The 27,479-nt window shown below is 31.3% G+C and overlaps 4 protein-coding genes across 9 annotated transcripts; 1 reads left to right on the top strand and 3 right to left on the bottom strand.

Annotated features, from left to right (window-relative positions):
* Positions 1-5,372: 5,372 nt before the first annotated feature.
* On the bottom strand, positions 5,373-8,268 carry LOC108452238 (annexin D4-like). The gene is made up of 6 exons (XM_017750008.2): positions 8,131-8,268; positions 7,065-7,237; positions 6,433-6,651; positions 6,065-6,289; positions 5,878-5,949; positions 5,373-5,724 (listed from the first exon to the last, which is right to left on the bottom strand). The coding sequence occupies exons 1-6, from the start codon at positions 8,174-8,176 to the stop codon at positions 5,539-5,541; spliced, it is 921 nt and encodes a 306-aa protein (XP_017605497.1). The 5' UTR covers positions 8,177-8,268; the 3' UTR covers positions 5,373-5,538.
* Positions 8,269-14,442: 6,174 nt separating this feature from the next.
* LOC108453713 (annexin D3) lies at positions 14,443-17,442 on the top strand. The gene is made up of 6 exons (XM_017751983.2): positions 14,443-14,758; positions 14,837-14,982; positions 15,598-15,825; positions 16,208-16,420; positions 16,545-16,634; positions 17,016-17,442. Exons 1-6 carry the CDS (start codon positions 14,608-14,610, stop codon positions 17,217-17,219), a joined length of 1,032 nt encoding a protein of 343 aa, XP_017607472.1. The 5' UTR covers positions 14,443-14,607; the 3' UTR covers positions 17,220-17,442.
* Positions 17,443-17,444: 2 nt separating this feature from the next.
* LOC108453712 (CSC1-like protein At3g54510) lies at positions 17,445-21,454 on the bottom strand. The gene is made up of 10 exons (XM_017751981.2): positions 21,133-21,454; positions 20,909-21,049; positions 20,754-20,817; positions 20,408-20,620; positions 20,133-20,318; positions 19,274-19,572; positions 18,863-19,142; positions 18,179-18,457; positions 17,838-18,071; positions 17,445-17,747 (listed from the first exon to the last, which is right to left on the bottom strand). The coding sequence occupies exons 1-10, from the start codon at positions 21,411-21,413 to the stop codon at positions 17,592-17,594; spliced, it is 2,133 nt and encodes a 710-aa protein (XP_017607470.1). The 5' UTR covers positions 21,414-21,454; the 3' UTR covers positions 17,445-17,591.
* A 754-nt stretch (positions 21,455-22,208) lies between these two features.
* LOC108489904 (uncharacterized) lies at positions 22,209-24,675 on the bottom strand. Of its 6 annotated transcripts, none has more exons than XM_017794632.2 (4): positions 24,527-24,675; positions 23,673-23,744; positions 23,349-23,561; positions 22,209-22,744 (listed from the first exon to the last, which is right to left on the bottom strand). In XM_017794632.2, exons 3-4 carry the CDS (start codon positions 23,529-23,531, stop codon positions 22,472-22,474), a joined length of 456 nt encoding a protein of 151 aa, XP_017650121.1. In that variant the 5' UTR covers positions 23,532-23,561; positions 23,673-23,744; positions 24,527-24,675; the 3' UTR covers positions 22,209-22,471. The 6 variants fall into 6 exon arrangements, 5 of the variants coding, with proteins under 5 accessions (XP_017650121.1, XP_017650122.1, XP_017650120.1 ...); XM_017794633.2 differs by having other exon boundaries at positions 23,673-23,739; positions 24,527-24,666; XM_017794631.2 differs by having other exon boundaries at positions 23,349-23,498; positions 23,673-23,739; positions 24,527-24,666.
* Positions 24,676-27,479: the final 2,804 nt, after the last annotated feature.

Here is a 27,479-nt window from a genome sequence, read left to right as displayed (position 1 = left end):
TAGGTTATTTCCAAAATGTGATTTGGGCCTCATAGGCCCATATTAAGAACTCTTAGGTTAAAAGACAAAAAGTTTTAAATTTGATCTAGTTTTTTTTTTTAACTCAGAAATGATTGCACGCATGTGGTTAAATCAGGTAATGCCTCCTGCCTAGTCCCGACCTCGAACTCAGGTATGGGGTGTTACATTTCTGGATGGGGATATTACAGATTATGAGTTTCAGGCTTTTTATATGAGTTTAAATCATATTGGGTTCGAGTTTTAGGCTTAATTTTTATTATATACGAGCTCATTATTTTATTTATTAAGTTGTATTATTTTATTATTTATTTATTCTGAATTTTGGATAATTTTAAGTATTTTGAGTTATTTAGTAGTTTAATGTAACATGAAAGTTTAATCTAAAACTACTTCTTGTTTAGGGTCATTAGAGTTTCAATATATTTAAAAGATTTATTTAGATATACTTAACTAGCCTATATAAAGAACTCATTATTATTCAACAACTTCTCTTTTTAGTTAATAAATTTTCTTTGAGTTTTTCTTTTTACGAATTTTTCTTAAGTTTTCTTTTAGAATAATTTTAACAATCTTTGTAGATTGTAGGGATCATTTTCAAACTTTTTCTTGTTAAGTTTTCTTTCTTGGAGAGGAAATTAAAGTCATTTGAAACGGGTTGTGGATTCTTCTTGTTTCCAAGACTCTTTAGGACTTTTACATGCCACGTTTCATCTTTTCCATCTACCTTTTTTATTATTAGCTTTATTTTCTTTTTTTATTCTATTTTGTTCCTATTTAAGTATTCAAATCTTTGATTTATTTGATTGTTCTTTTTTCTATCTTAATTATTTATTTTCATTGCTTCCTCTAATTTTTAAATTCTTAGATTTGGCTAGGATTTGTTTACGTTTCAGGTTGTGTCAGAATCCAAGTTTATTTCAATCGTCTAGAGCCCTAAGTCAAATCCACGCATTGGACAAACTTACAATCCTCTTCCGCTCTCGTCTATATCATTTGGTATCAATTTCTTGGGCGTTTTAGGTGTTCTTATAAATTGATTTTCAACACTTAACGAAAAGTTAAGCCTGTCGAAACCATTCTTTTGAAAACGGGGATCGACTTTGTTTGAAAGTGAAAATTAAAACGGGAGTCGCCACCAATCTTTTATCAGATGTGATCGGATCACCTTTGTTTTAGTAAATCAATTTTAGTTTACTAAAACAGGGCCTTTGGTCTACGAAACTTGAGAGAATGAGTTCGGGAGTCGGTTACGTGTGAGGAAGGATTAGCACCCTCGACACGCCCAAAAAATTGGTACCGAATTGATTAGTTAGTGTCTTAATGTCGAAAATTAAAAATCGGGAAGGGACTTGAAATACGATCTTTTCTATTAATACTGATTTTAAAATTCTTGAATTAGCTTAAATCGATTTGTTTAAAGATTTCCTTATCTCGAAATATCGAGTATCACATCCCGTAAGTTAGGACACAATACCATGAATTCCGAGCACAAGGTCGTCTTTTAATTTAAATTGAAATCATGCATTTCAAAACTCAAAAGGATATTTAGCTATTTAGAACCAACAAGAGAACCGAAACCCCGTAAGTTAGGGCACAATTCTTTGATGTTCCAAAATGCAAAACATTGCCTTATTTATTGAAATTAGTAAAAACATGAATAAAAATCTTTAAAGTAATGAACAACAGAATGATATAAAATAGGCGGGAGACAAAAATAAATGAGTTGGAAATACATTGAAACAAATAATAAATATGACAACAATATTAAAACAATAACAATGCATGTGATATATTAAACGTAATAATAGTATCCAATGTGAAATAAAACAACGAATATATACATAATAAAGATATTAAGAGTATGTACGTAAAATATATATATATATTTATAAATAGTAATAGTGTTAGAAATATACTATATATAGTGTTTGAAGTATATACATAAAATAGTGAAAATATAACTAGTAATGTTAAGATATATATAATATATACATATGTATAAAATAGATATAAAAAAATATGTACATAATATAGTGTAAAAAATACATACATAATATAATTAAAATATATACATAAGATAACATGTAGAAAAATATATATATATAAATAATATAGTATTAAAGATATATACATAAAATAGTATAATATATATATATATATATACGTAATATAGAATTTAGAATATACCTAATATATTAAAAGAATATATATATATATAATATAATATTAAGAAATATAATAATAACAAAAAAAAAGAGAGGGAGAGAGTGGGTGATTTCCGGCCACAAGGCCGGCCACCGTCCGGTCACTGGACCGCCGCCGGCCACCGTCGGTGCCACCATACACGGCAGCCGGACCTCAAAAAAAACTTTTTCGGAAAAAATGGGAAAGCTTCCTCCTTTTATTTTTACTTTCGTATAAAAGAAACAAAATAAAACTGAAAGGAAAACAATAAGCAAACAAAGAACTTAAAACGAGAATAGACCAAGAAACCTCTTTTGCTTTAATATTTGATTAATCTCCAAAAAAAAAAAAACTAGCCTCTCCAAAAACTAGCCTTTACAATAACTCTTCTCCTTGATTACTCTCAAAAAACCTCTCAAAAATTCTTTACAATAACTTTCTCCCCCAAAACTTCTTCCTCCCCTAAATACAAAATATGAGAAGGCTTATATAGCCATTTACAAAATATTTTTTATTGTTTATGTCTTCATTTGTAGGTACAAGTGGTGGTGGAGCAAGTGTGGCTAGTGGAGTAGGTGATGGAGCAAGTGTGGCTAGTGGAGTTAGTGGTGGCAAAGGCTAGGATTTAGTTGAGAAAAGTTTAGGTTGTGGGTTAGGGTTTTTTTATTTTGATTAGGGCTTAGGGTTTGGGCCATTGGGGTTTTGATGTAAATTGGGCTTTGGGTAGTTAAGATTTTGGGTTTTGGGTTTAATTTTGGTGGGTTAGGTAAGGTTAAATTGGGTTTTGATGTAAATGGATTAAAATTGGCCTACAACAAAGCCATTTTGGTAAAACATCTGACCGTAAGAAATGAAGCTAATAAAAATGCAATTGCCACGGATACAAAGCCACATTATAGGGCACTCAGCCACCAACACGGATTAAATGGACTAGCCTGTTGGATCCAAAACTAATGATCTTATACTTCTTGAAAACTTATGAAACCTTATAAGATATTAAATCCTCCAGATCAAACTCACACTCAAGCAACTGAGTCACCAAAAAATCGAGAACATTGAATCACCACGGACCTAAGAAAGCATGAGTTATCATTAACTCAAAATGGTCTCCCTTAAGGGAGGAGCCAAAGGATAAAAACTTTAGGCGAACTTATTTTTTTGAGCAACATAACCCTCCCAAGAGAGAAAAAGGAGGCAATTGACAAAGGAGTTGGCATGGTAATGGAGGAGGGAAAGAAAGGAAAGGAAAGGAAAATGGGAGAAATGGGTGATGAAAAATAAGGGAGAGGAGGCTACAACCGGAAAATGGTGGACGACAAATGCCAAAAGAGAGTAGAAGGGAAAGAAGGACAAAGAGGAAGAAAGAAACGGTGGAGATGGAATAAAATTGTAGAGGAAAGAAAAAGGGTGCAAATGAAAGAAGAGAAAATGATAGAGGTTAGCAAGCTACCGTCGGCCAAAGTCCGAAGTTGTCATCGTTGCCACTCCAAGTGGCTAAGGTTTAGATGTTTACTAGAGAAAGGGGAATGGAGGGAGAGCATGTGTTCTACCTGAAGCTTTTTTAAAGGGATAATGTCACATTTGGTACTTTTATTTTTATAAAATGTTCAATATAGTATTTGCACTTTGAAAACATTTAATGTGGTATCTGAATTATTAATATGTGTTTTGTTATGGTACTGAGTGTTAACATTGTTAGTGAATTGCTAAACCTTTACATTTTGGTATCTTTACCTTTGTTTGGAATTCTAGGTTTTTTAGAAAATCTTGAAATTTTATGAAAGTTTTAAATAATTTTATGATTTTTATTTTGAAAATTTTAGGTTTTTTTCATTTTAATGATTTTTTTATATTTTAAGGATTTATGACTTTTTTTTAAAGTAAAAAATACCATAAAGTTCATTAAGAAGGGATTAGACACCACTCCATAAAAGAATGCCGAAGGATTTTTATGAGCATTTTGATTTTTGAGAATTATTTGACTTGAGTTATGGGAGTATAAATGTTTTTTCTTCTTATTTTTGAAAAAGACCATTAAATGTCTAATTGATTTGTTGATTTATGAATTTTTGGCATTCTAATGTTATTTATAGACATAACTTTTAATTAATCAATTTTTTTCTTGAACCATACAAGGAGAAAACTTCTTATACATTGTTTCTCCGGGTCCTATCTAACTACATGTCTCCCATTGAGCTAATTTTTAGAGTATTTTATGGGTTTTTTACTAAAAATTAAAATTCCTTAAAATACAAAATAAAAATCATAAAATTTTAATATTTTCTAAAAATTCCAAAAAACAAAATTTTTAAAAACTTTTTGATAGTTTTAAAATTTTGAACTTTTACATACTTATAATTATAAAATTAATTTTATAATTTTCAAAAAACATATTATGTTTTTCTTTTAAATTTTAAATAACTTTCTAAGTTTTAAGATTTTGGGAGGGCCTTTCTAGATTTTTAATTAATTTTTGGATTCTTAATGAATTTTTTAAAAAATTTAATATTTTCAAATTTTAATATTTTTTACTTTAATTGGCATGTGTAGCATGTCATTGGTTGATTTAACTTCTTTTTCACGGAAAATTTATATATGTGGGCAACGAGGTATATAGAATGAAAGTACATGGATCAAACTGATAAAAAAATAATATAGGTACCAAAATGATAATTTAGCTATAGTATAAGGGCCAAAAGAGGTATTAAGCCTTTTTTTGTTATCCATGAAAGTACATTACTTCTTTTTTTATGTCAAATTCTGATTAGCTGATTTAGCAAGTTATAAACGATGTTAACATTAGATACTACATTGGATATTTTTAAAGTACAAGTGCCGCATTAGACATTTTATGAAATTATAAATACCATAATAAAACACATATCGATAGTTCAAGTCTCATATTGAACATTTACGAAAGTACAAATACCATAATAAAACACATATTGGTAGTTCAAGTGCCACATTAAATTTCTTATGAAAGTAGAGGTACCAAATGTGATATTATATTTTTTTCAATTTAAAATAATAACTTTACTGATTTTATCTCAGTTTATGCATTAAAATGAAATATTTAATTAAATCCTAGACTGACTTAATATATTACTGGAATTTCGGAGGATTTGTGTTGGAAAACATAAATTATGATCTCTTCCGGACTGCTTAAGTTTCTGGTGAAGGAAATGAGATAAACAATACTTGAAAATCCAGCCTTTATACAAGCACAAGGCACTTGTGTCGTAATCAACAACAACTATCGGACGATATCAATTCATAGGGGAATCCAAGGTAATTCATAATTTTATTGAATGATTTAAGAGTGGGGTTTCGTGTTTATTTGATATCGCCACTTGCAATGGAGGCAAGCATGAAATCCTTGTAAAGCCCTAAAAGAATGTCTTGAATTTTATTAGGAACAAAGCCTTCCTTCACCAGCTGCTCCTTTTGAGTAACAATCACTCGAGTCAGTGCTCTTTTTGATTCCTCATCTGCGTCCTCCTTCACAGCTGCTTCCAATACCTGAACAAAAAGTGAAGAGGTTAGCTAACTCATAACTCGTAACTCAGTTGCTTCATACAGTAATCTTTAGGAATCAGTAATTTTTCCCCTTGGATAAGTTTATGTAGTAAACTTTTAATTTACATCTAAATACGCCTTTGGTTTAGACCTTACCCTGGTGAAATATGTTTGAGGGGTACATAGGCATTCTACGGTATCTTTTAAAATTCCCTCACCTTCGAGATCCTAAACAAACAAAAAAAAAAAGAAGAATAAGAGAGTCAAATAAATAATTATTATGTTTACTCAAATTTGGAAAATGTTACTACCTGGGGCTCTTGAATAGATCGAAGTTGTATACCTGAGCAAGGGTCTTGTCATAGCTTTGGTTGTAGTGTTGATACAGTGCTTGAAGATGTTGCTTGCTCCTGGTAGCCAGGATCATGATGGCATCTTCGTGGTCGAGAAGTTTGTTTTTTTCGCCATTGTTGATTGCTTCGTAAAGGATTTGAGCTTCTGATTTTGCAACATCTTCATTTACACCAGGCCCGTCAAATCTGTAAGCACTAACAAGTGCCACCAACAGCTGTTCCAAGCAGATTAAAAAAGTAAGAATGAGATTTTTCACTATTGATGGTCCAAAAGTATATTTTTATCATATTGGGTTGGTCGAGCAAGACCCAATTAGCAATCCTCTATTGCTGAATGCCAATAGATTAAGGAAATTACCTTACGCTCACGACCTTTAATGTGGGTAACAAGATGTTCCTCAATGGAGTGATGAAAGAGGGAATGGTAAGCCTTCCTAGCACCCAATAATTGATCTGATGATCTTGTACATGCCATCTCCACTATCACATTATAGTGTTTTGGGCCCTTTCTTATTGCTTTTTCAATCAAACGAGCATCTCTTTCCCATGGGTGTAGGATTGAAAGCATCACAGCATCCTAACAACCCCCCAACACAGAGTAAAACATAAACCACAAAAATCTTATCAGTACATGGTTTTCAGCATTATAATTCTAGCTTTCCAAATATAAAACAACAGCTAGGAAAGAATTATATTATTTCAATTTTTTAAATGAGATCTATGTAGACCTGAATTTTGATTAGAGGACCAAATCGTTAGATCGTTGGTTTATTTTGATACAAAAGTTGTCTATGGATATGAATATTTATACTAATCCCAAGAATCTCTCCAATCCTATCAGTAGGTCATTCAAGTAGATTTTATAGTTTGAACATATATGATATTAATCTTTGAGTGCCGCGGATAATATATGTTTATAAAGTTATATATTTGTAGTTTCTCTTTCTTCTCTTTCGAAGCTAAATATATTAAGGTATATGTATAACAAACCCTAAATCGCTTGAATTGGTGTTTGAGAATTTTAATGGAAGATTGGTCCGATCGTTCAAATCCTTTAGCATCCTCAATGAACAACTTGGAACTTCCCTTCCTTAGGGATTTTTTGTGTTCCTCGTTTGAATTTGTTAGTATAGAGATTAGTGACTTCTCATCCACTCCAATCCCTGAAAAAAAAATTATAAAAATAATAATATTTGACCATTTATATATCTATATTTAAAAAGAGAACTAAATAGCTAACTTTAATAATCTAATTAACTATATATACAACAATATAAAAATAATTAACTATATACACAACAATATAAAAATAATTAACTATATACACAACAATATATGAAAACAAGTACACAAATTTTACATTAGGAGATAGTTATCCATTTCACGGGAAAATTCAAGCTCTGAATAAAATGCCAATAAAATTAAAACCTTATGCAAGTCATTGTCTTAGCTTATATTGAAGTTAGATAAACTAAAGAAACTTAAGATACAATAATGTATATGAATATTTGAAAAGAATTGAAATTGCATACAATGTTGGTCAATTTTCCTTTGGGTTGCTTTTTGAATTTTTTATCCAAATTTGATACATATTTAAATATGAAATAAGTATAATCATGTAAATATATTAATTTCTTTTTTAATATTGAATATATCCATATCCATAACCATATTCCACAAGCACCAAGCTCTGATATATAAGTTAGAAAGAAAACAGGATCAACAAATTGATAAAGAAATTATTATAAAAAAGAATTGATAAAGAAATACTTCTCTGTTAAGCTTTTTACTAACGAGAAACTTCGTCGGGAAAAAAGATTCAAGTTTTCATAAGAAAAATCTATCGAAAATACTGAAATGGCTAACATTTTCCCGTGGCCAGAAATGGAAAGCTACATGAAAATTCATACATCTTAAAAGGAAAATTTCATCAAATTCACAAATCACAATCTGAAAACAACACTAAGAATCAAAAGAGAAACATTTTAAGAACTTATTAAGTGAAAAGAAAAACAGATTAAAGAAGAATAGAGCTGGAGAAAGAAAATAAAAGAACCTGAGAAGGCTTTATCAAGAGCTTCGATATCGACTGGAAGAGCCATTAATGGAGTTTCTTTTTGGCTGGAAATTTTGAATTTTATGATGACAAATATTTCAAAAGAGGATAAATATATTTATATCAAATTGGAAGGTTATTTTTGTCATTCTGGTATATATTAATGTTATTTTAGAAAAGAAAAGGAAAAAACTGAAAATAAATAAAACTACAATAATAATGACCATAATTTAAGAAAAACAAAATAATGGTTTAGGTAACGCTTCAATTCTTAAAATTTGAAACGGTAAACAGTAAAGACCGATAATTAATAAATATGGACCGCAAGAGGAGTTTCTCTTTTTCAATATACTCCATAGATTTCCCACATATACTACTTTAACCCATTTTTGTTTCGATTTTATTGTTTTAACCACTGAATTCCTGATTTTTAAATTTTTGCCCTCACACAATCAGCAAAAAATTAGATTTAAAAATGATATTCCATAAAAAATAAATTAAACCTATTTAAAATATGATTTATGCTCCAATATTCAATACTCGAGCTTAAATTAGTTTTAAGTTATAATATATTTTCTCTTTTATTCAATTATTATGTAATTTTATTATACAAAAATTAGTATATTTTAAAGTGGATATTAAAAAATATGTGAAGTTATAATGATAGTAAAATGTATATATACAAATATAATTTATAATTATTACATAAAATAATATATTTAAAAAAAGTTTTAAAAGGTTAGCAAACTTAATTAGGTTCGACTTAAATGGTTAGCAATTTATAAATATGAATGAAATTGTGTAAAATTTGAGACCTAGGTTTCAAAGCAACCTGGCCTTCAACAGTTATAACTATATTACTTTTAAAATCATTGAATGAGTTGGTGTCGTGAGTTACGTAAACACCAACTCAATTAAAAAGACTAAAGAAAATACAAATTTTAAAAACAATAAATTTTATTATGAGGATATTTATATCTTTCAATAATTTTATAATGTTTTTAAATTAAATAGTTTAAACTACAAGTTTGAAAGATTTCTAAAAGAAATGAGTAATTAAGTTGGGAGTTGTATTATTTTGATATGGTTTTTGTTTTTTATACAAATGTCTAAACGTATTTCAAAGACGCTCAAATTTACATTCTCTTATATTAATAACAATAATAATATTAACCAAATTAAGACTCAATTGAAATGTCATATAATATAATAAATTATTAATAGCTAAGTAAATCCAATTAGTAATTGATTCAACTTAATTCATAAACTCATCTAATTAAAGTGTTATATATAGATAATTTTAAATTAAAAAAACCATCAAACATTTAATAAATGTGAACATATTGTAACAACCAAGGCTCATTTAATACATGTGTTGTATTCCTTTTATAATTTTGCCACATCTAACATTGTTTTGCCATATTTATGTAACCTGTAAAGGAATAACATAAAATACTATATAAATACATAAACTACAAGTTTGTAATGCTCTTCGTAGAAATGTTCCTCAACAAGAAAAAATAAAAAATACTCTTCATGTAGATCACCCCGAATATAATTTGAGAATTTTAAAATAGACATTAGATTAAAATAAATAATTTTAAACTTTATATTTTGTATTTATCTTATTTTATTAAAATAAATTTAATAACGTCTAATCTTTTCCTTCTTTTTTTTTTTTCACCATGTAATTGAAGTGTTAGGGTGATTTTTTTTTTTGATAATCTTTAATTTCAAATTTATTTCTTTTGATAAAAAAATTGGGATTGAAAGCAAGCAATTAAGGTTATTACAAGATTAATCAATTTGGGTATTAGGTTTTTTTTTTTGAATAAATTGGTCAATCATTTCATTAAAAAATTTGAAGATTTTTTTCTTGGTTGATTTTAAGTTGTTATATCCCCCACAACAAGACATGTGGAAAACCTAGGAGATGTTTGAATAGTAAGCCTATCATTAGCAAGCTGAAGGTCACTTGTGAACTCATCCTCTCGAAAGGACTATTTGGGCAATGAATGACTCAATCTTCATTGTGAACGTGGAATCATTTGGTCATCAAATATCATGTGGGCTCAATTACTTTATCCTATTAGAGTCATGATGAAGGACAAGATTTGTCCTGTCACAGGCGCCCTCGTCCCATCGAATACATCCTTCTCACGTGATCCGTAATGATGGCGAGATGGCAAGTCCAACATATTAACACCATATTACACAAGATCTTGGCCTATAAATACTCCCAAGAACGATAAAGAGGGGATCGACTCTTGAAAATATTAAGCCTACATCCTGCCAATACTCTTTGAAGTTCTAAACTTCAACATACTTTCCACTCTTGTTCTCCTTAGCTTTCAACTCTCCACCTCAGCTTGGTGAATTGGCTTCCATACTACTTTCTTCTCTGTACCCCTTTTGTTGTATCGTTGTCAAAGAATTTCAAGCATAAAAATTTATAACTTACCTCACTTTTCTTGTTATATGCCTTAAATTCTTTAAGTGCTTGAAATCAACCAAGAAAAAAAATCCCAAAATTTTTTAAATGAAATGGTCAACTAATTTTTTCAATCAAGAAAAATAAATACCTAATACCCAAATTGATTAATCTTAATAACACCTAATATCTTGCTTTCCATTCCAATTGTTTTTCTCCAAAAAAAAAAAAGAAATTAAATCTAAAACCATAATACTTTAATTACACGGTGAAAAGAAAAAAGGAGAAGGAAAATTGGGTATTGTTGATTTATTTTAATAAAATAAAATAAATCTGAAATATAAAATTTAGAACCATTTATTTTAATCTAATAGTTAAAATCATTTTGATTCTCATTTTAAAAAATTCTCGTTATTATTGTCATTATATAATCTCATCAAAATACTCAACAAAATTTAAAATAATAAGAATGTAATTTGGTCCATTGAAATATAATTATTATTGTAATAATTAAAAAATATGAGATAAAGACCCTTAAGTATATATTATTTTTCGATTTAAAAATCGTAACATAATTGTAATAAGAATTATATAAAACAATAATGGTGAAAATATATTAGTAAAGCAATGAATTATTAATTTTAATCATAAAATTCCATTTCAAAACCATCAGAAAAGTTAGAAATAATTAATAAGGTACTAATACTTTAGTATTACGATGTTGTTAAACATGACCAAGAAATTTTGATCTTCAGTTTGAACAGAGAAATATCACATTTTAGGGTTTTTCTTTTCTTTTTCTTTTTGTGGTCATCTTTTATGTTTAAAAGCAAAATGTAGAACATCAGGTGGTTGACTGTATATGATGATAATATATTCTATAAATTGAAAATGACATTTTATAAAAAGAAAAAGAAAAGATAATGGTATGATATAAGATTTTTCATCTATTAAGCAGCATCTATTAAGTCAAACTTTTTATGTCCAACTTAATCTGTTTGCTAGTGTTACCTTATGATCTTTTTCCACGAATAATAAATTTATTTTATTTTTATGAAATTATTAAAATATGTAAGATTGTAATTTTGTAAATATTTTAATTATTTTTATAATATTTTAAGTTATTTATTATATGAAATGATAATTTTTTGTAATTAATTAATTTTTGTATCAATGCTGAGTATTATTTCAACAAATAAGATTATTATATTTGAATAAAATTTTAAATGGAAGGATGCACTTACGCAAGATAGAAACTAAAATAGTTTTAGGTATTTTTACAATTATTTATATGATTAATATTTTAACGACCCAATCATTATATTTTACGCTTTATTCATGTAGATCATGTATGTCAAATTTGATGTAAATTTAAAATTTATTACTATTTGTTTTATGTAAAAAATTCAACCGATATATATCAATATATATAGTAATTTAGATTGATATATCGGATCAGTTCAAAACTTTTCATGCATGCCAAGTACAATTGTATTAATAAATTCAATAATTGAATTATTGAAATATTAATCATACAAATAACTACGAAAATGTATAAAACTATATTTTTACATTGTGATAATACATTCCTCCCCAAATTTTAAAAGGATATTATTCTAGCTTTGAAGGATAAAAAAGAAATAACCTTATCCATTTTGTTACCAATTCATCCATTCCATCTGAAAATTTTAGGTTAAAGTTTATTACAAGTCCTTATATCATATTAAAAAGTACAGTTTAGCCTCTTTACTTTTAAAAGAAACATTTTAATCTTTGTATGTTTGAAAAGATATATTTTATTCCCTATACGTAAACTTTATTGTTAATGAAATGACATGACTTAAAAATAGTCGATGTGGGCCAAACTATAAATAATTTAAACACAATAATTAAGTAAAAATAAAAATTAAAACAAATAAGATCGAAAATAATTTGTACAAATTATTTAACAAAATTTATAATTAAAAAAATAGCTTGATAACTAAAATGGACTACCAAACACCTTATTGAGTAGTATTAAAGCTAGGGTCCCATGAAGGAGCAATGAAACATTGACAGCTTAATTTTCACATCATGTCCTCCTCAAAATCAATTTTTTCTAAACAGTTTTTTTCTTTTATTTTTATATTTATTTTATAATTTATGTTTAAAATTTATAAAAATTATTCTTAACTTCATCTCTAAAATTTGAATTACATTTTCCTTTTAAAAATATAATATGATTTACTACTCCACCTAATATTAATTCATTCATAATTAATATCCCCACCACCTTTGGATTGTATCACTTAATGTGAAACACATTCAGCTGTCTTTCATGTTTGGTAGGGAAAAGCAAGAGCATGTGATACTTGTGCATAATTTGCCCGCCACACATCACAACCATCTTCCAATTATTATCCACGAATTCCCAACCATTTTCTTTTTATTTAGGAAATGCTAATTAGCTGCATTGATTAAAGTGATGTATAAAAATTAAAATAAAATATAAGTAACGGATTTTTATTTTTAAATTAAATAAAATAACATATAAAATATTAAATATAAGACTTTTTCTAAAAATTCTTAAATTAATAAACAGATATATATATATATATATATATATATATATATATATACAAACCTATGCCTATTTTTATGAATTTTTTTTGAAGGAATAGATATTTGTGTTAGCACGAATTTAGTTATAAATATAATTACATAAAAGAATTCAAAAGTAAATATAAAAACTATATTGCTTCCCTGGACTTGCATTTTGGAAGTGTCTACCGATAATAAAAAACTCTCAAAGCAAAATTCTCTATATAAAGGTAATACATTTCTCTAGTTTAATGAAAAAAAATTCAAGCATCTTTCTATTTCTTTAATTTTTAATTAAAAAATAAAATTGGAAAGAGATAAAGCTGTGCATTATTGTTCAGTTTGGTTTAAAATAAAAAGCAAAAGCAAAAGCTATTGTTAGATATAAAAATTACTTTTCATTTCATTTTAATTGACTGAACATGTTTAAAAACTAATTTAATATTAAATACAATAAAACATTTATATTTGGTTTAATTGTATGATCTTTCCAAATTGGAAAAACTCTAAAAAATTCACCAGTATTTTATAAATGAGTCCTCTTATGCAACCCACTGGTTTTAAAATGCTGTTTTTCTTTTATAGGTATATAAAATCCTGTTTTGAAAGAAAGGGTCCATTCCTGTCACACAAGAGGATAATAAAATCCTTTCTTCTCTTTTGGGTTTGTATGTACCCACATAAATTCCTTTCTCCTCATTTTCATTTATGCTTTGGATCCTTCACCACTCTTCACTTACATTACATGTCAAAATAATAATGTTGAAAATTAATACCCATAATTTTATATATATATATATATATATGAATAATACGATACCAAAATAATAATAAATAAAAATAATATTTTTTGTTTCTTGTTTTTAAAGGAAAGCTTATCCATTTGAATTCAACAATGGGAAGGTCATGATGCAGTTCCTACCTACCAAGAACACGAGAAGCACATTATGAGTAAATTATTATGGTTAGTAACATCACAAATCCAAATCATTACCTTCACTTGACAATCTAAATGGAAACGAATGCAGGTCGTGTGGATTTTATTTTTTTTTATTTCTCTCTGATAACACCCATGATAATAAAAGATATTAATTTTTCTAAAGTTGTTATCTTTCTCCTGTAAAAGTGGATAATTGACTGATGTGTTACTGAATTATTGCATTCAATGATAAGGAAATTTTCAAACTTCAATGGTACTAAACATAAATTGCAAAACTTCATGTACGTTTCCACAAATATGTCAAAACCCGAGGGTCTTTTAGCCTTTTTCTTTTTCTTTTTCATGAAGGTATTGTGGTAAGTGATAACCAAATAAATTTTAATTTACACTCATAATTGTTATAATATTGCAAAAAAGGGTATCAAAATGTAAGAAATATAAAGATTACTAGTCCTGATTTTCAGCTAACTATTAGGAGGGAAATACACAACCGAAACTGAAGTAACTGACTGAGTGAAGAACAATAATGAAGAGTTTTAAGAAACTTTTCACGAGTAAACCAAAACCACATATCCCTGAATCTAGTTTTAAGATTGGAGGAATGGGTTCACTTAAAGTACTTGATGTCATTCCTTCTCCTGAAGATGACTCTCACAAACTCAAGAAAGCTTTTCAAGGTTTTCCTTTTTTCCCTTTTGTTTCTTGACAATCTGAAATTGTTGTTTTGATGTTGTTGTTGTTGGGAAATTGTTTAGGGTTCGGAACAGATGAGGATGGGATAATTGAGATATTGGGACACAGGGATGCAAATCAAAGGAAGAAGATTAGAGAAACTTATCACCAGCTTTACAATGAAACTCTCGTTGATGCTCTTAAGTCTGAACTTTCTGGTGATTTTGGCGTATGTTCTCTTCTGTTCTTTCTTCCCTTTTTTTTAAAAAAAAAAAATTATCTTGACCGATTCCTTATCCTGAATTACAACATAGTTGTTTAGTTGATTTAATTAAGATCAATGTGAAATTCCTATCAAAGTTTCAATGATTGTTTGTTAAAATTTTTGTAGCAAACCCTTAAAATTCAGAAGCTTGTAATCATATGTTAATAGGAGATTCGGGTGTTAGTGCCAGATACGAATATGTACTCCCAAGTCCCATGGGTATTTGTTGAACTTTCATTTAAAACCTCTTATTTGGGTGATTCATAAAAAAAAACGATGTGGGATAAGTCTTGTCTTTAGTTCTGCAGTTAGTCTTAGAACTTGTTGAACTCTTCCCATGGTTTTAAGCTATGTTACTTGGATTTAGAAATGAGTGTCGGATATGAGGTGTGTAATTTTATGTATTTAGAGGGTCCATGGAATGTTATAGCCTCATATCCATGCTCAAATATGTGTGCGATACGGGGTCAGAGTTCAATAGGTTTTAATGAAGCATTTCATTTATGAAAACTAATGTTCAATCCATGTGAATCCCTATGGCCCATATTTTGAAAAAAAAAAGTCTGTGATTTTCAACAGAAAGCAGTCATTCTTTGGACATATGATCCATCTGAGAGAGATGCTAGACTGGCAAATGAAGCATTGAAGTCAAAGAAGAAGGGTATCAAGCATCTCGAGATCATTGTTGAGATGTCATGTGCGTCGTCTCCTCAGCATATTGTGGCAGTAAGGCAGGCTTATTGCACTCTCTTCGACCATTCAGTCGAAGAAGACATCGTAGGTTCAGTACCTCCGCCTCTCAGAAAGGTAAATCAGAACCAGTCCATACTTAACTGATCTCACCTTCATGTATATTAGGTTTTGGGAGTTTGCAATCTTCTGTTATCTAGACTCTACCCGTGTCGGATATGAGTAATATACTTTAAGTTTTTCTGGAAGGTCATATCCTTGTCTGAATATGTGAATAATATAAGTGTTAGATACAGGTCCTTGTAGGAAAATGAAGAGTCGCAGCCTATGTTGTTGTGGCTCGTCATTTTTAATTAAAATACTCGTGTTGGTATTGAGATATGACTCTCCAAAGACATTCCACATGCATGAGCACGATACTCACACTTGAGTCCCAAGTAACATAGGTCAGAGCAATTTTGCAAAGCAACTAGTTGACATGTTAATTTTGGTGAAACAGATTTTGGTGGGCCTAGTGACATCCTACAGATATGACAAGGAAGTGGTGGACACTGATGTGGCAAACTTAGAGGCAGATAGGTTACATGAGGCGATCAAAACCAAGGATTTGGCCCATGATGATGTAGTTTTTATACTTTCCACAAGAAACTTCTATCAACTCAGGACTACATTTGAATGCTACAAGAAAAAGCATGGAAATCCTATTGATAAGGTACTGGTTTCATCTATTATAAACATTAAGGATTTAAATTGCGGTTGAGTATGCATTTAGAGTTCGGGTTTATCACAGTCTCGGATGTAATTCTTTGATTTTTTTTTTTCCCTTTCTTTTGCAGGACATCGAGAAATCTGGGAAGGGTGATTTGGAATCACTTTTGAGAATGGTTATGTTGTGCATTGATTCCCCAGAGAAGCACTTTGCAGAGGTCAGTTTCTAACTAGATTTATGAATTACTAGAGTTGAGAGTATTGCAATATTTGAATTTGATTAGCTCAATAACTTCAGCTTCTCAAGTTTGACCTAGTTGGATTTGAGTTTATTGTTCAAGTCAGAACTCAAGTATAACTCGTGAGCACAGATGTCTCATTTACATCTCTATCAGAGAGTCATGTTTATATTCATGTTTAGAAATGAGTTAGACACGGATATGAAAAAAGATAAAGAATCGGAGTAACGTACAATAAAACTGGAATTTATGTTGTAGTACTACTTTCAACCTCAAATATGGGTGTATTTTTATGAAATTTGTTTTCATTTATCCATTTGGATTGGCTTCAAATCTGTTCAAACTTCAACCCATCAACAGGTTGTAGGAACTTCAATCATTGGACTGGGAACCGATGAAGATTCACTGACAAGAGCAATAATAAGCAGAGCAGAAATCGACATGATGAAAGTAAAATCAGAATATTTGAACATTTATAAGTCCAGTCTCGATGACGCAGTTACCGGGGATACTTCTGGAGATTACAGGAATTTCTTGGTCACCTTACTTGGTGGAAAAATCTGATTGATTCGTTCAGTCAGTCTGTCATATATATATATATACTGTTTGAATTCGTGAACCATGGATTGTTTATATTGGTATTTCAATGGAAATTGTTTTCTTTTTCAGATATTGAATTTGAAAGCCTTCATTGTTTGGATGTTATTTGAATCTGATTGTACATAGGTTTCTGTATTAGTTTCTGTTTTCATTCTGATATATGCAATTTTAGAAATATTTGTATCTAGATTTGTTGAAAATTGGAATATGTTTATTATTTGCATGTTAATCCATCCACATATATGAAAAGATTTTAAATGAATCTGTATCAACAGATACTATATCCAACACCTCGAACATCGGAAAGAAAAGACCCCAACAGTGTTTAGACTATAACTACCATGAAGTAATCAAAGGCTGGTACAAGCTAGAGTCTGATTGTGTAAAACTCACAGGAACCAAACATGGCTGGCGATATTCTTCAATTGCCTTGTCAAAGTTATGTTCCATCTCACCACTTTTCTCATCAAGTTCATCGTTTTCAGCTGCATTCTGTCGATGAAAAACAACCGCTAGTTTGGTTAATTTCAGTGTTTGGTGATTGGGTGGGCGTTAAGAATAATTTATAAAAATTGAACGTACCTGAATAGAATGGCTTCGAAATGCAGGAAGAAAGCGAATCTTGCAGTACTCATTGAACATTATGGTGAGCAAAAGGAGGGGAATGGTGGATACGGAAGCTGCTGGTTTCGACTTCAATCCGAAGAGACCAATCATTGTGATTTGCATCAGAATGATTGCAACAATTATGTAATGATGAATGAACGGCCAAAATGTACCACATGTGTCATAAACAGTTTCGTATACATCCTGAATCTGCAAAAATGTTGCACCAAATTGTTCACCCAATTGCCACAACCACTAGGATTTGAGTACTAGTGTCAAGTTCTTATAAAATAAAGAACCGGAACATGGAAATTTGCCTGATTGATATAGATGGCGTAGCCGAGGAAGAAGTAGACAATAAGAAAAGGAAGCAACAAGGGGGCAATGACTGCATACACTATGCCAATCAGTATTGAAAGGGAGACGATGGGGATGACCCGGAAATATTGCAGTGAATAAAGATAAAGATCTTTCTCTTTTCCTCGGCAGTAAGTCCGGGATTTTATAAAATCCCAGATTAGTAATCCTGGCTGAAGAACTTCCAAAGAAAACCCTGAGAGCCCCTCTGTGAGGATGTATGTCATGAAGAAATCTGCCTGGAACATGTGAATCCTTACTCAAATCAGAGCAGTTTTCGCAAATAATTGATGAGAAAACACACACATATATATATTGTGAATAACAGATTATATGAAGAATATGTGAATCATTTTGAACCCTTTCATCCTTATGATGCTAATCCTTTTAATGTGCACAAATCATACATAATTTGTGAACAGAAAGAAAGTACTCTACTCGAACTTAGATGTGTGTCGGCTAGATTAGACATATCTTTGAGTTTTTGTAAGTTTTTTCATGTATTTGAAAGATCATATTCTTATATCCATGTATGAATATGCATTTAGAACAAATATATTCATGTTCAAGAAAAATAGACTGGTAGAGCTACATATTTAACTATAATACAGAAAAATAAGAATATGAAGAAAGAGAGAACTTACCTGAGAAGAGACGAGAGCAGCAAGATGACTAGGCAAATTCTTAGGATGACTAACATATTCTCCAATCTCATCAAGTAAAGAGCCTGAAATCAAACTCAAAAAGAAAACATTCCCCAACAGAAAATAGAAAACCATGTTGCAAGCTTTGATCTCCTCTTTGCTTTTTGAGATGGACCCACCCAGTTTAGCCATCCCAAGCATTGCAAATGGAACAATGTATATGAACCCTTTGAGGACTGCACTTGGAAGGTACCCTGTCACCACTGAGGATAATCCTGGTCTATGGTTCAATAAAATATGTCAACTCAAAGAACCATAAAAAGAGTATACCCGTTCCAGATACATCTCCGTATCGGAGACTTAAGAGTTGAGTCTAAGAGGTAATGGAAACTGAAGAAAAAGAGTTCTTACATGAATTCTATAGCCATTGCTGGAGGAAACCATTTCTTAAGTTTCTCAAACTTAGCAATCCCTTGAACAGCGGTGACGGGCACTGCAAAGAAAATTGTGAGAAGTGTTGCTGCAAGAATGACTCCTATTTTATAAACAGGCAAGATTTTGTATTGAATTGATAGATTCCTCCATGAGACATCACTCGGTTCAGGAGCCATTTCAGTGATCCATAGAAGTGGATTTGTGTGCTGCTGAGTTTGAGCCGCCATTGCTGCTCCCCACCGAGATTTGAATGTCACAAATGCCACAGGTAATTCCTTGAAAGAAAAAAGATGTAAATTGTCATCTACTGCGCATTATCCTTTTCATGTTTATCGTGGTTGTAAATGAAACAAATATATCAGTCAATTACGTAAATATCGATGAGTAGAGAGAGTTGAAACTGCCAATATTCATTCTCATATGGAATCGAAGTAGCCATGTTACATGATGAAGCAACTATCTAACCAAACCTATGTTAGTTTGAGTCTTTTGAAGTACATATTCAGACAGTGGTGCAGGATATAGCCCTCCAAGAATCCTCCAAATACATGGAAAGACTTGTAGATTTTGAATATATTCAAATCATACACATATTTGTATCCTGCACTCGCACCAGAGTACCAGCAACATAGCTTGAAACCAGTCTTTTGGCTAAGAACAGTAATAAAAGCACATAATCTACTCTTCCATGAATGCACCAAAAGTCTAGGATTTAAATAGTATGAAAGGTTTTGGCTCTCTTTGCATCGAATATTCATTAACTATCTCCAATTAACAGTGAAAAACGCGACTCGACCAAAAACAAATGCATGGCTCATGCACAGGTTAGTTTTACCTTTCCTTTGAGCATATCTTCACTCTGTAATTGGCGAATCTTACGACAAAGTTCCTCAAGCTTTTCCTCAAGCCCTGTAATTTTCAATAAATCATCTCGACATTCATCCGATTCTTTACCATGTTTCTTGCCTTCACATTTCTTTCTTAAACCCTGAACCTTTTCATACACATATCTCGCCTGCTTCTACACTCAAATCATTTGTAACATGGCAGTTAAAACGGCATCCAACATGTTTCCGAATTGTATCGAATTAGAGACCATCGAAAGCTTACCGACAGATCTTCAATGTCTTTCCCATCATATAACATTTTGTAAGAATGATAACTGTAAGGATGATGTTTTGAAAAGAAGTGATCAACACAACAGCCACGAGCCTTGTGTTCACCGCAGACCGGAATTTCTCGAACTAGAGTCGTAAATTGATCGGGACGATGCCTGAGGTTGCGAACTTGTTGAATCCTTTTAACTAAAATCTCAGAATATTCCTGGAGAGTAGGAATTCACCTGTTATATGTCAAACATTTCTGGAAGTTAACAAGTACAATATCAGGACTCAGAACACACACAAACATGAATTTGGAAATAATAATCCACCATTTTATAATTGTAAAAGCTCACCCTATATAAAAGGTGTAATCCATAGAGAGATATAAACCACAAGCACATAAAATGCACCCAAAGCCTGTAAAACAAGGAGTCAAACTCTGTATTACAATGTTGTTGATGAACAGATTGAATCAAGACAATATATATGTGATAGTCTTACATCTTACATGTTAGAACCTGTTTTGATGTTGGATATTGTGCAAGAATCCATGGAACGATAGCTATCAGAGGAAGCTGGCTGTCCACCAAAATTAATTGGTAGGAGTATTAGCAATCCAACAGAAGAGCAAACAGTAAAGAAATTGATCCTGAAAAAAGAACAAAAAAGGGTCTTAACTCGTATATAATTGAAAACCAACAGGAAGAGAGATTATTATAAGAATAAACAGACCCGAACTTGAAGAGTCTTATAACAATGAGTGCATCAAGGCCATTGGTTTGGAGGATTTCATCTTCAGTGACGCGAAAGGCACGAGGGATCCACGAAAAGGAAGGAATAAAACGACGGAGAGAGAAAGGAGGGAAGGTGATGGGATGTCGTTTGGAAAGAGGACGAGGGTAATATATGGCAGCATTTGAAGGCTGTTTCTTCAAGATTGAGAAGAGAAATAGAATCACCATTGCCAGTCCTATGTTAATGCCTACCGAAGCCAATAAACTCTGTGAATTCATTTTTGATAGAAAATAACAAAAGATGATTCAAGATTTGAGTGAAGGATGCAATTAAGAAGAGGAAAGGGGGATGCTTTGTTAGCTTTGGTCTTGCAACGTGGCAGTGTTGCATGCCGAGGACGACGTAGATTTTCTTGGAATTTTTTGCATGAAAAAGTGACACATGTTCGAGACACCTGTAATAAAAAAACTACATTAAAAGAGCTGCTCCAATTGATGTTGAAAAGGACCATGGAGGACTTCAATTAGATATCGTTAAAAATTTATCTCTATATTAGCATGTGATACAATAATTACGTTTTGATTATTCTGCTAATTATGTTTAGTTTTAAATAAAATAAAATGCATAATTTTTAACAAAAATTAATTCTTTACTCCTCTAATATATAAAAATTAATTTATTTATTTTAAATAAGAACAATAAAATATAATCTAACTCTTAATACAAAAATTTTCATTAATACTTTGCACTCCATTTGATAAATTTTGAAAATCATTCTTTAACTTAATTGACTTCAATGTTGGTTACCAATGTGCTTAAATACATTGGTCTACCGTTTTTTATAAAAATATGTTTTTGCTTCTATTTAGTAGTTTTATAAGCTCATGTATTGCCTATAAACAATGATGCTTCTGAATTTACAATCTCTTTGTCGCAAACACTTGTTAGCATGTCAATTTTGGCATACCTAAGGATTTTTCATATAGCATTGTATTTGACACCAATATCCAACACATTCGGACATGAGAACGAAAATATGACCCTCTAAACATTCTCCAAATATATAAAATAACTTTTAAAAAATTGAATATATTCACATATTCGACATTCATGCTTGAGTCAGAATAACATAAAATAAACAAATTAAAAACACTCATTTATTGAAATAGGGTCGCAATTCCCTGTATTCTTCTAGTCTCTTAAGACCTACAAACAACATAAGTTGGATCATTCAGAACTTTAAAAAGGCATACTACAAAGACAAAGAACATAGTTATGGACTTCAATTATCTATCAGGTTCTGCTCTATCCTCGGATTATCAAAACCTTTTACTGATCAGAGTTTTCCGCCATTGCCTGGGTTCTCATCGTATTCATCATCATCATCACCATCATCATCATCGTCATCAATGTCCTCTTCATATATACTGCCTCGAGAGAGTTTGCTAAGCTCCAATTCCCCATCATCTTCATTAAGGAATTCCAGCCCATATTTGGTGTCACGATGCTTAACTAAAAGCCAACGCAACAGTCTGTCTTCCTTGTTCAAGTACTGCAGCTCCTTGTTGATATTGGGTGTGGCCATCATTGTCATCTGCATGAGTTGACCCTGTATAATACATGATATAAACAGATTGTTCATCCATCATTACATTAATAAATTTCTATGCCAAAAGGACCAATTTGTGTACAAATTTCTTTGTTCTAAAGAAAGAAGGGGCTGTAAATACCAAGATTCGAACTCAAGACCTAATAGTTGCCAATGGCTCATGTCTAACAGTTCTTTAGCTGAACCAGAAACTTGCTATAAAACAAGTTAGCAGATAACTACGACAGACCTCGATATGACCAGCTTAAATATCTTAACTTGCAAAACAGAACAACGCGCAATCTGTAACATGTTCGGATTTTCCATTTTACATAGCAACTCTATCTACAGTAGTTAGTTCACTTAATTCCTTTTTTCTAAACCGAGACAACGTTCTAACATCAAGCAATCCACATAGTCTCATAAACTGGCCATTGACAATCAACATGTTATTTAAGATAAAGCAAAGCTTCCATTTCATAGTTCAATAACAACAATAATGGAAGCAACTCCAAATCAAAGCAAGATAAACTTCAGAGGGGAAAAAAGGCAAAACCCAACAATAAAAACAAAGTTTTAGCAAGATCAAACAATAAATATGAACAAAAAGTAACATTTTTCTGACCTGGTAGTATCTTCCGGAGAGCTTCCTGATGCCATAACCTAATTGAACGGTGCCAAATGATTTGAGCTCAGTGAGAACCCCATTTCTGCTATAAACATGTCTACCTACACGTGCTACCAAATCGATGAGCCCCTCCTTCTTCACATGGGGCTTCAATAAAAGCACACAATCATATAGAGGCATTTCTTTAACTCAGTACAAAACCCACCAACCCTTTAAAAAAAAAACAAAAAAAATGGAACTGATTTCAGACTGAGGTTGAATCGAATAATCAATGCCATCCATAGAACAAAATCCCACCATAAATTTAATTGAAAAAAATACCTGAAGCTGAAGGCTGAAGCAGTAAACCACTTGGAAAAAAGCCCTTACTCCGAGAAAGAGTATATAACTGAACTGATCCAACGGAAATCTACACTTTAGTCCATTGGTTTAGTAATTTAAATTATCTCTCCTTTTTTTTTCTATAGCATTTTGAAGTTCTTTTTCACCAATTTAGAAATAAAATACTTATTTTCTATAATGTAAACAATTAAATACTATGAAATATTTTAAAAATGTATAAAGTTCAGTTCGATTAGAAAAATTGCGATTTTCCAACTTATGAACCAAATAAATAACCAAAAACAGAAGCAATCACTAATGCTCAAGTAAAATTTTTGAAATTTTCAGAACCAACCCCAAATCACCAAAACGGAAATGCAAATTCCCTAGAACAGCAATCTTCAAGACAAGGAAGCATCACAGAAATAAAATCTAAAAGATACCCATTGGTGTAGAAGGTCATCAATCATTTTTTTTTTAACAAGTTTAAAATCATGACCAACAGCCATAACCCCACATACTACCCTAATTTTTCACATACCATTCCTTCTTCCACAGTTTTCCCATCAACCAAACAGGTACTTGAAGACATTCTCACCCACAAATTCCACAGTTTCCTCACCAACCAAAACGCCCAGAAGCATATGGGAAAAGAAATCTTTGACCCACAAATCATCTAATCATATAAACTGGATCTTACGTACTACTTTACTGGAATAAACAAACGGCGATCGCAAAAATGATTCACAAAGCTATCATTGTTTAGAAAGTTTAGAAAGGAATAAATGGAAACGAACAAACAATAACGTTTTGTAAAAAAAAAAAAAAAAAAAGGTTTAGAAAGGAAAACTAACCCCATTTTGGCTGGTGCAAAAACAGCTTTACTGAGACTGAAATCTGAAAGTAAGATTACGGAAGAGAGGAAGTGCCGGATAGTGTTGCAAATTGGAAACCCTAACAGCCACAATTGATTTGTATTTATATAGATAAATTTTAGGGTTTTGGAATTGTTTTTTACGGATTTGTTAGATCAACGGTTGACATTTGAAGTGGGCTTTGAGGAGGGCTTGTTGCTTACACGTGTCCGATATGGTGACTAGACCGTCCAAAGTCGAGCTATCCCCAACCCGAGCTTTGATTTCTTTCTTTGCCTTAATTTAATAGTTGGCCCTCAAACTATGCCCTTAGTTTGAGTTAAGTACTTAATTTTTTTATTCATGCATCTTTAGTTTCTAATATCGCATTTACTTTTCATTTTGATGCAAAAGTTTTTTAAATTGGGAGTATATTAAGTTAGATTTATAGAAAAAATTATTCATTCAAAGGAGAAATAAATATGTTTTTAAAAGAAATTAGGGAACATTTGGTTAAGGTTTTTTTTTTTTGTGACAAGTAAAATAAAAAACTAACTACATAGCCCTATGACCTTCTCTAAATGGGGAATCCTCGAATATATGCAACTTGTAGCTTCTTTCATGTGCCATCTTTACCAATCTATCAGCATCCTGATTGTCTTCTCTCTTATGTGGCAAATACTCCAGTGATCAAATCATAACAACAGTTGATGGATTCTCCTGACTAGAGAAAAGTTAGAGCCCTCCACAAGACCCTCTTGAATGTCCTTAACTGCCTCAAGAGTATCGACTAAATAATAAAAATATATCAATAATATCAAATTTTGGTAATATGAGGGATAACATCAATACCATTTTTCTTGTCAAATTAGAAGTAAAGGATTCATTTCATCAAAAAAGCATACGATCATATGGAGGCATTTCTTTAACTTAGTACAAAACCCACCAACCCTTTAAAAAAAAATTGAACTGATTTCAAACTAAGTGTTAAATATGACTCCTATTTTCAGTCAAATTTGAGAAATAATCTTTTAGTTAAACTCTATTTTGAATTTTGTGTTTATGTTTTGTGGGTTCTTTATTTTCGGGGTTTAATTTTTATCTCCATCTTTTGTACTCTTCGTTCTTTTGCCATTATAGTAAAATTATCTTTGCCTGTGGTTTTTTATCCTCTTTGGAGGGGTTTTTCCACGTTAAATCTGTATGTTCAATTTCTCAATTTATTCCGCTATTTTCTTGTTCGTTGCTTAATCGGGTCGAAATCTTAACAAGTGGTATCAGAGCTAGTTCAGATTTCATAAATCAGCTCGTTTAGAGATGGCAACAACAAGGTTTAAAATTGAGAAGTTCGATGGTGAGACAAATTTCAATATGTGGCAAGTTCGGATGATGGAAATTCTAGTTCAATCAGGCTTGAAAAAGGTTGTTATCGGGAAAAAGCCTGAGAATCTAAATAAAACAGAATGGGAAGAACTTGATGAAAAGGCTTTGTCTGCAATCCAGTTGTGCCTTGCGAATACGGTATTACAGGAGGTATTGATGGAGAAAATCTCATCCGCCTTGTGGAAAAGGTTAGAAACTCTTTATGCGACTAAGTCTCTGGCTAATCGTTTAGTGTTGAAACAACGTCTATTTACGTTTTGCATGAATGAATGTGAGCTTATTAGAGATTATATCAGTCAATTTATTACTCTTTTAAATGATTTAAAGAATGTTGAGGTTCATATTGACGATGAAGATTAGGCTATGCTATTATTGTGCTTTTTACCCCCTTCATACAAGTCTTTCAGGGAGACCCTAATTTATGGTAGAGACAAACTCTCGTTCGAAGATGTGAAGGGTCATTTGTTGAGTAGAGACAAACTTGACAATGAGCTTCATTTGGATAGCAAGACAGATAGGCAAGCTTCCGTTTTGGTAGCATCAAAGAAACGAGATAAAAGGTGTCGTTATTGTAAAAAGTTAGGTCACGTCAAAGCAGATTGTTATAAACTGCGAAATAAAAAACCTGCTGAGAGTAACGAGAAAGATATAGCTGGTGCTAATTTGGCTGATAAAAATTGTGATGATTTATTGTTAGTGTCAACAAGCGATAACACCAAGCTCACGTCCGAGTGGATCCTAGATTCAGGATGTTCTTTCCACATGTGTCCCAATAAAGAATGGTTCTCCACATACAGTTCGATTGAAGGTGAAGTTGTGCGCATGGGAAACTGATGTGAGCACACCTAGGGCATCCTCGAATGCATATCAAGATTCAATTGAGCTTCCAAAAACACCCATAACTCGAGCTTGTGCTAAGCATTTCCTAGAAGCTATTTTAGCTTCTAATACAAAACCTTGGTTTGAAACAAGGGCCAATGCTCACAAAATCAGCTCAAAGTAACTATCTAAAGAACCCGTGCATTGTTGGCAAGCTGATCCTAGCTCATTTCCGGCTCCTCGAGCTCCGTCCAGCTCAACTCAGCTCATTTGAGCTTGTTTCAGCTCGTTCGAGCTCAACTGAGCTTTCTTTCAGCTTGTTCTTTATTTCAATAAATTAAACTAAGTTTTAGTTTTATACTAATTAGTTTGCTATAGCTCATTAACGAAAATCCTAGCTCAAATAAGTTCATTAAATGTTTTCACTTAGTTTGAGCTAGCTGAACTTAATGCTACTAGCTAGTCTTTAATTAATGTGTTTAGTTTTGCTTAGCATGATGTTTATGATGCTTAGTTCATGCTCTTAACATGTTCAGCTGAATATACATTGGGATTTAATGTGTTCATGTTTCTTGTAGGTTCAACCAAATGTATGGAGTACATTTAATGAGATTCATGCACGGCTAGGTACGTTGAATATAAGAGTTCATGCATGAACGAATTTATGCATGGTGGGCTGGCTATTGGTGATCCCTAAGCAACCTTTTGGCCAAGATTTAAGTTCCACAAAGTGACCGAATACATGAAGGAG

The sequence above is a fragment of the Gossypium arboreum genome, chromosome 5, assembly GCF_025698485.1.
Source record: "Gossypium arboreum isolate Shixiya-1 chromosome 5, ASM2569848v2, whole genome shotgun sequence".
NCBI classification, from domain to species: Eukaryota; Viridiplantae; Streptophyta; class Magnoliopsida; order Malvales; family Malvaceae; genus Gossypium; species Gossypium arboreum.
Note: the sequence above shows the minus strand (reverse complement) of the source record. Positions and strands in the feature narration are given on the sequence as shown.

What these genes read in the sequence shown, in the direction of transcription:
- LOC108452238 (XM_017750008.2), bottom strand. Translation starts at nt 8,176, where the DNA reads ATGGCTCTTCCAGTCGATATCGAAGCTCTTGATAAAGCCTTCTCAG. An exon ending in ACCAATTCAAGCGATTTAGG is followed by an intron (nt 6,652 to 7,064) that starts GTTTGTTATACA and finishes GGGGGTTGTTAG; the next exon opens with GATGCTGTGATGCTTTCAAT. An exon ending in TTAAAGGTCGTGAGCGTAAG is followed by an intron (nt 6,290 to 6,432) that starts GTAATTTCCTTA and finishes TGCTTGGAACAG; the next exon opens with CTGTTGGTGGCACTTGTTAG.
- LOC108453713 (XM_017751983.2), top strand. Translation starts at nt 14,608, where the DNA reads ATGAAGAGTTTTAAGAAACTTTTCACGAGTAAACCAAAACCACATATC. An exon ending in ACTCAAGAAAGCTTTTCAAG is followed by an intron (nt 14,759 to 14,836) that starts GTTTTCCTTTTT and finishes GAAATTGTTTAG; the next exon opens with GGTTCGGAACAGATGAGGAT. An exon ending in ATGGAAATCCTATTGATAAG is followed by an intron (nt 16,421 to 16,544) that starts GTACTGGTTTCA and finishes TTTCTTTTGCAG; the next exon opens with GACATCGAGAAATCTGGGAA.
- LOC108453712 (XM_017751981.2), bottom strand. Translation starts at nt 21,413, where the DNA reads ATGAATTCACAGAGTTTATTGGCTTCGGTAGGCATTAACATAGGACTG. An exon ending in AAGATATGCTCAAAGGAAAG is followed by an intron (nt 19,573 to 20,132) that starts GTAAAACTAACC and finishes TTTTCTTTCAAG; the next exon opens with GAATTACCTGTGGCATTTGT. An exon ending in CTGCTCTCGTCTCTTCTCAG is followed by an intron (nt 18,458 to 18,862) that starts GTAAGTTCTCTC and finishes CACATGTTCCAG; the next exon opens with GCAGATTTCTTCATGACATA.
- LOC108489904 (XM_017794630.2), bottom strand. An exon ending in GCTTCAGCCTTCAGCTTCAG is followed by an intron (nt 23,499 to 23,672) that starts GTATTTTTTTCA and finishes CTTTTATTGAAG; the next exon opens with CCCCATGTGAAGAAGGAGGG. An exon ending in TCTCCGGAAGATACTACCAG is followed by an intron (nt 22,745 to 23,348) that starts GTCAGAAAAATG and finishes TGTATTATACAG; the next exon opens with GGTCAACTCATGCAGATGAC.